This window comes from Chamaea fasciata, unplaced genomic scaffold (genome assembly GCF_029207755.1).
Source record: "Chamaea fasciata isolate MVZ Bird 193981 ecotype frontalis unplaced genomic scaffold, bChaFas1.0.hap1 SCAF_4, whole genome shotgun sequence".
Taxonomy (NCBI): domain Eukaryota; kingdom Metazoa; phylum Chordata; class Aves; order Passeriformes; family Sylviidae; genus Chamaea; species Chamaea fasciata.
Window position 1 is genome coordinate 24,343,031 of NW_027094089.1, and position 12,293 is coordinate 24,355,323.

Below are 12,293 nucleotides of genomic sequence, written 5' to 3' on the forward strand. Positions count from 1 at the left end.
ACCCGCCCCCGCCCCGCCCCAAGGTCGGTCGGAGCCGCGGCGGCGGCACCGCGGGCGGGAGCGCGGCGTCGTGTGGGGCTGAGGCGGTGCGTGTGGCTCCCTGCGGGGTTGTGTGCGGGGTTGTGTGCGGGGTTGTGTGCGGGGTTGTGTGCGGGGTTGTGTGCGGGGTTGTGTGCGGAGCTCCCCGTGAGGAGCTTCCCGTGAGGCGTGTGCGGGGCTGTGCGGGCTCGGTGCGGGGCTGCGGGAGGAGCCTGTGCGGGGCTCCGTGCGGGGCGTGTGCGCCGAGTCGCGCGGGGCTGCGCCGGCACCGCCTCGCTCTTCTCGTGCGTGCGGGGGCCAGCCGCTGGCGGGGAGAAGGCAGCGGAGTCCCGCTGTCGGGGGGAAGGGAGGGAAGGAAGGGAAGGAGCGTGGCGGGATGGACCTGCAGGAGGAGGCAGGTGGCCCGGGAAGCGGTGCCCGGGAGCGGGGAGGTGGCGGCTGTGGGGTGTTCCCCGAGCGGGGACAGTGCGTGGCGGGGGACGAGGCGCCCGCCCAAGGTTATTCGGTGGCCGCGGGCTATAAATAGCGACGGGAGAGAGAAGGGGCCGCTGCCGCGGGGGCCCGGCGGGATTCCGGACGAAGAGCGCATTCCCGGCTTCCCTGCCCGCTGCCCGGCGTGTCCCGCCCCAAGTGCGTGCTCTGCTGAGGAGCCCGCAAGCTGTGTCCCACCCAAGGTCACTCCTGAGGGAGTCGGATTGGAGTCGGTTTTTTGGTGCCTTGGGGCGCCGCGGTTTTCCCGTACCAGAGTTCCTGTTTTAAACCAACGGTGTGAAGAGAAAATGGTCTTGAGTCTCAGAAATGCGATCCCCACGTCGGCCGGTCACGCCAGTTGCTTTGGTCTTATTTAATTAGGAAAAATTTGATTTTGTTTTCTAGCCAGAAAGATAAAGGCGGTGAGGAATGATTGTCTCGTGGCTGCTGGCAGTCGACTGGTCCTAAACCTGCTGTGTTTACATACCTTCCATCCAGTGTCATTAATAACTCGTGATTTGTTTTCACATTTGCTGCAGGGATTCCATACGTGGCAAGGAATTTATTGCGAGGTCTAGGTGCAATGGCGAGCCTTTTGCGTGTTGCTGTCAGTGGGTGCTCAGCTCCTGTTTTTGGCAATGTGTTCCCATCGAAGGTGCATTCCACAAAGATGCCGTGCTTGCGAATGTTTAGAACCCACCAGGTGCTTGGGTCTCAGGCAGCTCCAAAGCCAGGTAAATTGATTAAAGTGCTGTAAATAATATTTAAAAAAAATCCCCATGAATATAAATTGTTTAATTTTTTTTTCTTTCTTTCGGATCTGCATTAGTACAGAAAAGACTTAAAATAGAAAGAACACTCTTAAATCATGTCAGCAGCATACTTGAGCCAGTTGCAGCACGATTTTAGACTGGCTTTATAGGGCTTGTGCAGAAGGTGTTTGTATTTATTATGAATGCTTTGGATCCACATAGTTTTTGTGGTTACAGGGTCTGAGCTCCTGCTAATACTTTCATTGTTTGAAGGAAGTATTTAAATAAATGCTTTTCTTAGTTAAGAGCCTGAGTTCCCCATGAGTTTTGGTAGTTTTGGTTGTGCAGCTCTTTGTGTGCATGTGAGAGGAAAATACAGACGTCACAAAGACAGCATCTGCTAGCCTGAGTATATGTAGACATTATTATCCCGTCTAAAAACCCTTTGTTTAGGAAACGTATTACTTTGAAAAACTATTGATCTGTGTCTTCATGTCTAGGATTTGTTGGAGTATTTGCACAAATTGCATTTCAGCACATAATGGATGAGTTCAGGTATTTTCAGGGGAAAAAAAACCTGGGAAAGGCGGCACCCTTGTTTCAAGTTTCTAATATGAGCCTGGTATATGAAGATCAGAACTGACAATTTTTTTCCTCTCTTCTATGCTGTACATACCTAACAGTTGGAAGACTGAAGAATACCTAATGCAGGTTTAATGCTATTTTTGCCCATTATTACTGCATGGGTCATGTCTCCCTTGGAATTTAGAGACTCTGCTTCTGTGCAGATGTAGGATCTTCGTCTGCAAAAGATTAATGTGGAGAGTTGGACTGATTGCACACATGACATCTGCTTCTTCCAAATGCAGATAGTAGGTAACTGCATAAGATACTTGAGAGTATTAGGAAAGTAGTGCTGCTGGAAACAGAAGTGCCTGGTTGTGAAAACATGGGACACAAAAGTAGCATGTAGTAGCTCTGAGAAACCTATGTTGCGTAGAATTTGTGGCAGCACTAACAATGAATGGTGCATTTTGTGGTCCTTTCAACTTGGTGACTGAAGATTTTGGAACTTCCAAAGAAGTGTCATGAGAGGAAGTTTCTTTGAGGGCTCGTGATAAATCTATATCACTGTTGCATGCAGAATTTCTTTGATAGATTAGAGATGCTCCAATTTTTTTTTTTCTGTGTTAAACATCTGAATGAAAAAGACATCTGTCAGTCTTCATATGGCAGATTGTCCCTTGGTTGGGGGCGTAAACTGGAACATGGGAAACTAGGTTCAAAGTTCTTTCTGAAGTATCCCAGGTAAGTGTCCTTATTTGAGTTTGGAATCAATTTTGTATTTGACTTAGACCACAAATTTCATCATGAAACTGAAGAATCTCTTTTATTTTACTGAAATTGGCAGATTATTTTGTGTGTGTGAATTTTCTCATTTTTAAGAATATTTTTTGAAAAATTTTCCCACAAGGCTGGAGAATTCCCGTTATTGTCATGTGTTGAAACATTCAGTGTTGCCCCTTCAAATCTGTTGTGTGGAACCCCTTATTTAAGGATTAGTAGTTTTCATGAAATGCAGTTATTTAATATGGAGAATTACAAGTTTGGTAGTCTTTTGGTTGATAATTAAGCTGTTGTTGTAGTACACTTTGGTAACGTGGCAATGTGATTTGTCATTCAGTAGAGGACAAATCAAGGATAAAACAGCAATTTAATGACAAATTAGAAGCAGGGCTATTGCTTATGTTTATATTCAAAGTGATCTTGAATCAAAATGTAACAGATATAAAATAACTGTGTTTTATTCTTTCAGAAATTAGCTTTGATTATAGTAACACTTGATAAAATCACTGTATCACTAAGAAGAGTAAGTTTTCTGAAAAGACTAGTGTCACAGTGATTCTTCTTAAGGTTGTAGTTATTACATTCCTTGTCTTAGATTAGCTTTCATTCCATCCAGGCTATGTTATGTACAAGAGAAATAGCTGCTTGAGGAGAAGAAATACAGAGATACAGAGTCAGCTGAAAAGTAAACTTGGAGCATGGATAATTTTCTTACTGCCAGCTATTATGCTGCTGCTTGCTTATTGGAAGCATAGGAACTTTCATACAGGTGTGAACAATTATTCCTATAATCTGTGCCAGATAGTCACTGGGACCAGCTGCTTCAGAAACAGATAAAAAACTTTATGAAGCCCTGGGAAAGGTGCATATGGGAGTGACTGACTGAGCTATACTTCCATATTAGTTGGTCCTATAGCTCTGTGACTTTTACCCCCTCTCTCTTTTGGGATTTTCAATATCCTTTTTATTTTGATGCTTCCTTCTTAAAATTTCCTGTTTTTTTCTAAACGTGTAGCAGTTCTTTTGAAATTAGTTCTCTAAGTAAGCTTTATTTTATTTATAAACAAGAAACATTCTCCTTTAATTTCCTTTATTTTTTTTTTTAAATTCCTTATTTATGTAATAGGGGGGATCTGGTGTTCATTTAATCTTCTGTACCATTTTTTCTTCTTTTTGCCAACATCATATTGCTGTTCTTCGGAATTTGTCCTCGTCTTCAGAACAGGTGAGATGGTTTGTTTAAAGGCTATTAGAGTAACATAAAAAATAGGCATCCTGTTTTCAATCCCAGAACACATGGCATGCAGTCAAAACTTCTCCTTTACCTTTTCCCTAAGTCACTCTCTATTGGCTGATATTGCTTCCCAAAGTCAGGTTAAGGAGCTCAAAACCCTGTATTTTCTGCTATAGTTTTGACTTAGAATCTTCTCTAAGATTCTTGTAGATAAAAGTTACATGGAGAAAATCAGTGTTATAGCTTTGTGTACTTGAAGTTTGAATATGTCTTCATTACACAGTTAGGATTATGATAAGGGCATGAGAAAGTGGCTTCTTACTAGTTTTTCAAAGTTCTAAATTATGTATAAGCCGCAGCATTTCACTGGAATGTATATTCCATTCTAAGACCTGTGAAATGTGTTGATTCTACTTCTGATAGTGGCAGGATCTAAGTACTGTGTATCTTCTACTCAATATTTAAAAAAAACTTCATCACTCAAAAAGGTGCTCCAGGTATGTGTGTATCAGTCAGTATTTGGAAGATGTCCGCGGTGTTGTAAAGCAGTAAGTCTCTAAAACATACTCAAGGCAGTTCTTAAAGAGATTATCTGACATGAAGGATTAGAGAGACAACTTGTAGGCTTCACACTCTCACGTAACTTTAAACCCCTGGCAAGAATAGCAGATGAGCTTCCTCAAAATAAAACCTAAATCAAGGACATGAATTTATAATCCTAGATTTCAATCTTTCAAAACTATTGACTTTGATGAAATTGCTAAATTCAACAAACCAAGTCTGTGTTAACTACAAAGCTTCCTCCAGCCAGAGTATTGATCGTACCCTGTTGTGTGTGCTAGCACAGACAGGCAGCTGGGACAGCCACAAACTCATGTCTCGAATCCAAAGGGTAAATTTATTTCCATTCCTTCGCTGAGAGGATATTGCTGAAGTAGCACCCAGGCAGAGGAGAACAGGAGGAGACACAGGCACCAATAAATCATCACAGACCTGCTGTTCTCATGGGCTTATCAAGAGTTATTTCCAGCTGAAAGGGAGCTTTGCAATCCTCCTTGGCAGTGTTCTGCTTCTTAACCCTTTCTTCCCAAGACCTGTACTGCACTTTTAAGGTAGATCATTGATTTTGAGCTGTAGATATCTGCTTCATTTTGGTGCTGAATCATATGGAAGCTCAGGGTAGTCTACCTGAAAAGTGTCCTATACCTACTCTAGCTAAAAGCTGGCAAACTGACAGTTTGCTTATGTGTTCATTTGCTTTTGTTTTTATGGGTTACTGGAGTTCTGTAGTGGGACAGAGAAGAAAAGTAGGTGAGGCAAATGAGACTTGTTGAAATGTTTATCTTGGATTTTATCTCCCAAAGCTCTGGAGAAGAGCATGTTCCTCAGTGCTGGTCTGTAATCATTCTGTTTACTAAATAAGGTGCAAGTACTTTCTATCTGAAAAAGTTGTACTAATTTTAATTGCATGCAAGAAAGAAAGAATTGAGGAACGAGGAAATGCATCTGGCATGTAGTGAGTGTATATTTCTGTCCTGTTATGCCTAGCCATTTACTCTTCTATTCTGGTTCTCTACACGGAAGCACGTGAGCAAAAGGAAATTAGAAGCATCTATTGTCATTTGAGCCTGTGGAGCTAAAAGAAGATTAGGTTGAATAAAAGAAAAGCTTTAGTCAGATGTCTCCGTGCCTTTAAATTTGCAGTTATCTATTTCCTTTATGCTGTAATTTATTCCTTCCCTCATTTACTCTTCCTTTACTCCCTTTTTTCCTTCCTCTTTTCCCCTTGTTTTTCCCTTTCCCTATTTTCCCCCATGTTTCCCCCCTCCTTTCCTCCCCTTTGGCATTCTTGTGCTACAAAAACTTCCAAAAGGAGAAAGGGAAGATAGACCCCAGAGCTATTTCCTCTCTGAAATTCTGATTGGTCTCTTTAATCCTAACAAATTTCAATCTTCTAGGTTTCGTTCTTGCTTCTGAAAGACAAGAGAGCTCATTTCCACCGAGTTGATTTAGTGAAAATCAGAAGCAGGACTTTATTGTGTAGTAATTAGAAGAGATTGGGAGAAAAGTATCTTCAAATGACAAGGGTAATTTGAGTGACAGCAACAGTTACCACAGCTGGTAACAAGTGGTTAGTGCTGCTGTGGTAGGTATGGCCTGAGCTGCACGGCAATGTTTAGATCTGGTGTATGCTGGTGGAACAAATCCTTGCAAAGCTCTGTTACCTCTGTGGATCTGTTGTTTTAGATGTGCATTTTTTGCCTCTGTTGTGACTTTATGCTCTATGAATGTTTGTTTTTCTGAATTTGAATGTTGTCTTGTGGTTGAAACATTTCAAATGTTCTCCAACATATAAAATATGAAAACACTTCTATCTTCAAATTATTTGTTACTATTTTATTTGTCAATTTTCAAAGACAAAGCTAAAATAAAAAAAAGTGAAAGTAATTAGAATCATAGAATCATTAAGGCTGGGGAAGACCTCTAAGATCAAGTCCAGCCTTTGACTGGACACCACCTTGTCAACTAAATCATAGCACCAGTCGTTTCTTAAACACTTCCAGGGATGGTGACTTGTCCATTTCCCTTTAACAATCCATCTCATGCTTAACCCTCCTTTCAGTGAAAAAGTTCTTCCTGGTGTCCAATCTGTACCTCCTGTGGCACAGAAAACCTCCCCTGATGTAGCAATTAGAAGTAATGAACTTCTTTGTCTGCTGAGCTTTCATTCTGTCTTGTTAGATGTGTTTTGTTTTTTTTTTTTGGTTTTTTGTTTTTTTTTTTTAATAATGAGTTAGTAGGCTGAGAAGTATAAGTAGGTATTTAAGTACCGGTTCTTAGAAATTCTGTGCCGTTTTTTCAGAACATAATAAGTTGACAATATCTTGAGAGTTTCTAACCAAAAACATTTTCAGATTGTCAACTTTAAGCACATTGCAGTCCAGTTTCAATTTCATAGGTAATTAATTTTGATATTTTAAATCTAAATCTTGTTCCTCAAAGTTCTTATATCTTAGTATGTTTTAAACCTTTTTTGCATGTTTCTATCTCAAAGTCAAAAGGAGCCCTTCTTAAAATTTGCATTCTTTGCCTGTTACAATTTTTTGTATCGCAATACGTAGTATTGTTGAACAATTTAAAAAGAGATTTGTAATTTTAAACAAGCCTTTCATCCACTTCCTCCCCTTTTTTAGTTTTGGGGTTTCTTTGGTGGGTATTGTTGTTGTTGCTTGATCATTAATATGAATGACTGCTTAGACAGCTCAAATTACAGTTCATTAATATTCATGTAGTGTAAATGTTTTACATAAGAATGTCACAATCCAGGTTTACACTCTGGATAGATGTCAGTGAAAGCTGGTACAGGATTCAGCCTGTGTCTTGGACTGCATGCTGTCAGTGTAATTGAATCAATTTATTAGTTTTATGTATGATTATTCTGCTTGAGCCTGTGTATTCATAAATAATATATTTAAACACTTGTTTGGATCAGAGAAGTTTACCTCCTAGATATGAGACTGAAAGCCCCCAAATTGTACTCAAATGAAGCTAGATGTTTGTAATTTGAAAACTTTAACTAAAACATAATTTTCAGCTTCAACAGTTTCCTGGTGCTACTTAGTGGAGCTTTGAACAAGTTAAGACAAGGAAATAACTTTGAAGAGAAATATTTTCAAAGAAACTAGTACTGGATATTCCATTATTCTTCAACTACCTCTGAATTCACATTTTTCTTTTCTGTGGTAGCTTTTAGAGTAGTTTATTGATGTAGTTATGCCTTTCGATGTACTTTGTGGTGCACATGTTGCATTCATATATAGACTCTATATACCATTCAGATTTGGTCTAACTCTATATACATTACAAACTGTAATGTATATTACAACTGCAATTCGATATACATCACAAACATATTCAGTTAAAATGCAGTTCCACTGTTCAAGCTCATTTGCTTTGTTTGCAATAACCTGGAAGTGACTAGAAAGTGATTTAAATCCTGGCCTGAGGCAGAATGTGTTATCACCAGTACACCAGGTATTGTGTAAATCAGAATGCCAGTTACATAATCAAAACTGTAAATGCCAATGGATATGAACTGCACCAAACACTTGTTACTGCTTGTGTGGCTGATTGTGCTCATCTGCTGACTGCTGAGAGAACACGGATCTCTAGGAAGATGGTGTAATATAAGGAAATGTAAACAACGTTCCTAGAAAATAGCATTCTGCTTCCTCTTCCCTTAGGAGGGAGAATTGCTAACTGTGACATGTGTCTGCATGTGTCTGTACAACATTGAAGAGTGTCCCTTATATCAGTTAATTAGTGTTTAGTACACTAATACTGTCTTTTCTGCTACTCTTACAGGAATTCCTTATAAACAGCTGACTGTAGGTGTCCCCAAGGAGATATTTGAGAATGAGAAGAGAGTGGCTCTGTCACCGGCTGGAGTTCAAGCCTTGGTTAAGCAGGGCTTCAATGTTGTGGTGGAATCTGGTGCTGGAGAAGCTTCCAAATTTTCTGATGACCATTACAGAGAAGCTGGAGCAAAGATCCAGGCGACCAAGGAAGTCCTGACTTCTGATTTGATTGTGAAAGTAATTACTTTAGTAGTATATTTCCTATTACATTGTTTTTGAAGAAATGTATAGGTAATTTTTTCTGATAATCTATGAAAGTTCAGTAAAGAAGATCCTTTAAATTAGTGTTTTCCATTTTGATATCTGATTCAACTTTTCTATTTTTTTAATAGCTCAAGTGTGCACTTATGCTAAAAAAATAGTAAATGACAGTGTTGAAAAAAATGTGGATAATTTCTTAGCAAGTTTTTAACTATCTAAGAGTTGTGTTTTCTAGAGTGAGGTAGACTAGTTCTGGAATCTAATCGGATGAGATCCCTCCTCTAAGAAATCTTTTATCCAAAACGGGTAACCTATAACTCTAGTTACCCTTTAAATAGTGTGGTTTGGGATTTTGAAAATATGATTCTGTGACTTTTCTGAATTCCACAGCAAAAATGTGTAAAAAATTTGGGAAAACAGCTAAAAGCAATCTTACTTCAGAGGTCTTAGGTTGTGCAGAGTCCTGAAGGAAAAAAAAAAAAAAGAAAAAGAAAAAGGATTTTACCTTATTGAGGCTTCCCTCAGTTGCTCTGTTTAAAATTATCCCATCAGCATTGAACATAGAATTTCTGTGAGCTGCTTTGTGAACAGCCCTTTTAAGTAGGTTTCTCTTTGGAGAAAAGTGAGAAACTCAGAAGTGAATATAGATGAAGGTCAGTGTCAGCTGGATATCTGGCATGAAATGCCTTGTGTGTAGTCATGCACTGCCACCTAATTAGTGGTTCTTAGTCTGTAGAGTTTAATTGTCATATCTGTTGAGCAATCATTTTGCGTAAAAATGGTGGGTTTGAGGGTAGCTGTCTGTTATAAAAGCAGGTGACTGCTAGTTAGAAGTCATCAGGTCTTTCTGAAGGTGTGTGCTGACAATTTTTGCCCTGTCACCAATCCACCCAGAGCCAATTCCATGATGTGGACTGCAGCTGAGAAGTGCAGTTACTCAGTTCAGTTGTGTAAATAGCCTTCGATAAACTTTCTTCCTTCTGTACTTTTTGATTGCGAATGGGCAGTCTGCAGCCTGGGGGGAAGGAAGTGGAATGTGTTTTGATTTCTGTCCTCTGATTAACTTGAAAACTTCTGTCTTTTTTCAGGTGAGAGCTCCTATATATAACTCATCTCTAGGTGTACATGAGGCAGATCTTTTCAAGACAGCAGCAACCCTGATTAGTTTTATCTATCCAGCACAAAATCCAGACCTCCTGAAAAAACTTGCAGAAAAAAAAGCTACTGTCTTGGCTATGGATCAGGTTCCACGGGTCACCATTGCTCAGGGATATGATGCACTTAGCTCCATGGCCAACATTGCTGGGTATGATTTTTTTTTTTTTTACTTCACTGCATATAGCTGGTTTAAAATCATCTCCTTTGATTTTAGTTTTATCTAAAATGATTCTACATCTCTATTGTCGTGCCGAGCTGTTTCAAGCAAATTTCAAATTTCTTATGGTTAGCTTTGCAGCAGATCAGAGCAATGCTTTTAAAATAAACAAAACTGAACACATTTCTTCTAATGCCTTGGCTGTTTTGTCTAGTACCTTTTTGCTCTGAACTAGGTTATCTTGAACACAGATTGTCTGTCATGGGGATCTGGTGTTGTTAGGAACTAACTAACCCAAACAACACTCAGTGTGAATGCTATTGCCTTGGCAGTTAGAAACAAAAGATCAAATATTGTCAGACCATCTCCATGCTTTGCAACTAGAATTTTAGGTCTTGCAGTGAATTAAAATGTTGCTGTACCACATTTCTTTTATGGCTTATTTTATTTTTTTGAAGTTATTCTTTTTTTTACTTAGTTGATGTCTGAGGCATAAACCATTGCGAAGGCTGTCAGACTTTGTGCACACAAACAGTGTACATCCATCCACATGTTAGCTCATGTTTTCATTTGGTGTAATTTTACTAAAATACAGAAATTCATAATGTGTTTGAAGGCACAGAATATACAAGGTGTATTCCAAATTTGAGCTAATTTTATGGCATACGGACCTTTTTGCTAGAAATAGGAAAAAAAGTGGAATGGGACTATTGAACCTTAACACTGTTAGTATAAATGCAAGAAAATATGCCCAGATGTTAAGACAAAATTACACATTAATCTTTATTTTCAGGTAGCTCTACTAGTGTTAACTTGGTGTCCAGCTACCCATTCTTGGATGAGGCAAATGAAGGTTATTTCCCCCAAGCCATATAGCTCTGTGAAGTTTGGTTTAGAGTACCTTTCTTGTATGTGCCTTTTCTGGCCTAAGTGAGCCAACTGCAGAGTTACTCTGGGTTTTGCAATTACTTGTTCATGCTCCCTTCTGTAACAAGCCTCAGGTTACAGACCTGGAAGGTAGTTTTAAGAACCACAGAGTTAACTTTTGGCAAGTCAGGCATTTATTTTTCAAGTAAAATTTTATTTGTGAGAGTGAATAGCTGTAGGCATCCAGTATACTGCAGTCAGAAAATTATGTCTGAAAATGTGTTCCATGACTAAAAAAAAAAAAACAAAAATGGAAAGAAATATGAACAAAGATATTAAGCTTGTGTTCAATGGTAAAATACTAAACTTGCTTTATCTTACACATGCTCTGGTCAGATGTTCATCTTTTAGATTGGTGTAATGAATGGAATTTTACTGAATCTGGGAAGGCACTGATATGTGTTCATCCTTGATTGACAGTTACAAGGCTGTGGTCCTGGCAGCAAATCACTTTGGTCGATTTTTCACAGGTCAAATCACAGCTGCTGGTAAAGTTCCTCCAGCGAAGGTAAGTGCAATTAAACACATACTGTGGCAAAAGAATATGTTAATTTCTGAGCAGAGGTAGCTGTTGCTGAAACTATGTTGAAAGTTTCTTTTTCCTGCCTTTGTTTCTAGAGTCTTTAGGAATCATTATAATTATTCTTATACCACTTTTTGTTCACAACAGTTCTGGTTTTGTTTTGGGAATAATAGAATAATTTGAGTTTTATTTAAATTTCCTTAGTTTTAAACATCAGATTAGCTATATGACGTTGGAATTTTTTTTCAAAATAGGAGAATGTGAAGAAGCAGTTAAGAAAATTCAGAGATATTGGTAGTCCTGGTGCATTGAGGAGTGCAGTGGAAAGGTTTACTTGTTTGGAATTACAGGTCGATTGGGTTGAAGAGAAAGGAAAGTAGAATTAGGGAAGGAAAAAAGGAAGATAAAGGAAGGAGCAAACCTGTGTTTGCTTACATAAACTATTAGCTACAGAAAAGTTGGCTCTTAGATATGTGTAATTAGGAGTTACAGCTTTTAAACTGTTGGATGTATGGGGCAAGTCTACTAAAGTAAATTTGGTTTTATCCTAAGATATCTTGTTTAAATGGCTGGTTAATGAGATTTATCATTCTAGGTACTGATCATTGGAGGAGGGGTTGCTGGGCTGGCTTCTGCAGGAGCAGCAAAATCGATGGGTGCAGTGGTTCGTGGATTTGATACAAGGTAAGGGTGTGAAAATTGTAATATCAATCTGAAATTACTTTATGATTAAGCTGTTTGTGGCTGTATTAAAGTGAAATAATTTGTACTGCGCTGAATCATAATTCACTTCCTACCATTTTTATGTCATCATTAGTCCTTAATTTTTTAATTTTAAAACCTATCTAAAACTTTTCCATTTTCATTTTAATTCCTTTCTGAAGCACTCTAGATACTTTTATGCAAGAACATTTCTGTTTAATTCTCTGCATGTTGAGGCTGTTCACTTAACACTGAAATTTAGTCTAATTATTTAATGTGATGTCATACAATGCAAAATAAATTACAGAATATTAACAAGTCACAAGTCCAAACACCACCACCCCCTGGCAGTTTTCCCTGTGAA

General features: G+C 39.0%; 1 protein-coding gene across 1 annotated transcript in view; it reads left to right on the plus strand.

Annotated features, from left to right (window-relative positions):
* Positions 1-15: 15 nt before the first annotated feature.
* The window catches only part of NNT (nicotinamide nucleotide transhydrogenase), a 41,882-nt gene continuing 29,604 nt past the window's right edge, over positions 16-12,293 (plus strand). Inside the window, exons 1-6 of the mRNA XM_066181118.1 lie at positions 16-86; positions 1,050-1,244; positions 8,209-8,438; positions 9,551-9,768; positions 11,125-11,212; positions 11,823-11,911. Of these exons, the coding sequence (XP_066037215.1) occupies positions 1,094-1,244; positions 8,209-8,438; positions 9,551-9,768; positions 11,125-11,212; positions 11,823-11,911 (776 nt within the window). The 5' untranslated portion in view covers positions 16-86; positions 1,050-1,093. The remainder of the gene's footprint in view (positions 87-1,049; positions 1,245-8,208; positions 8,439-9,550; positions 9,769-11,124; positions 11,213-11,822; positions 11,912-12,293) is intronic.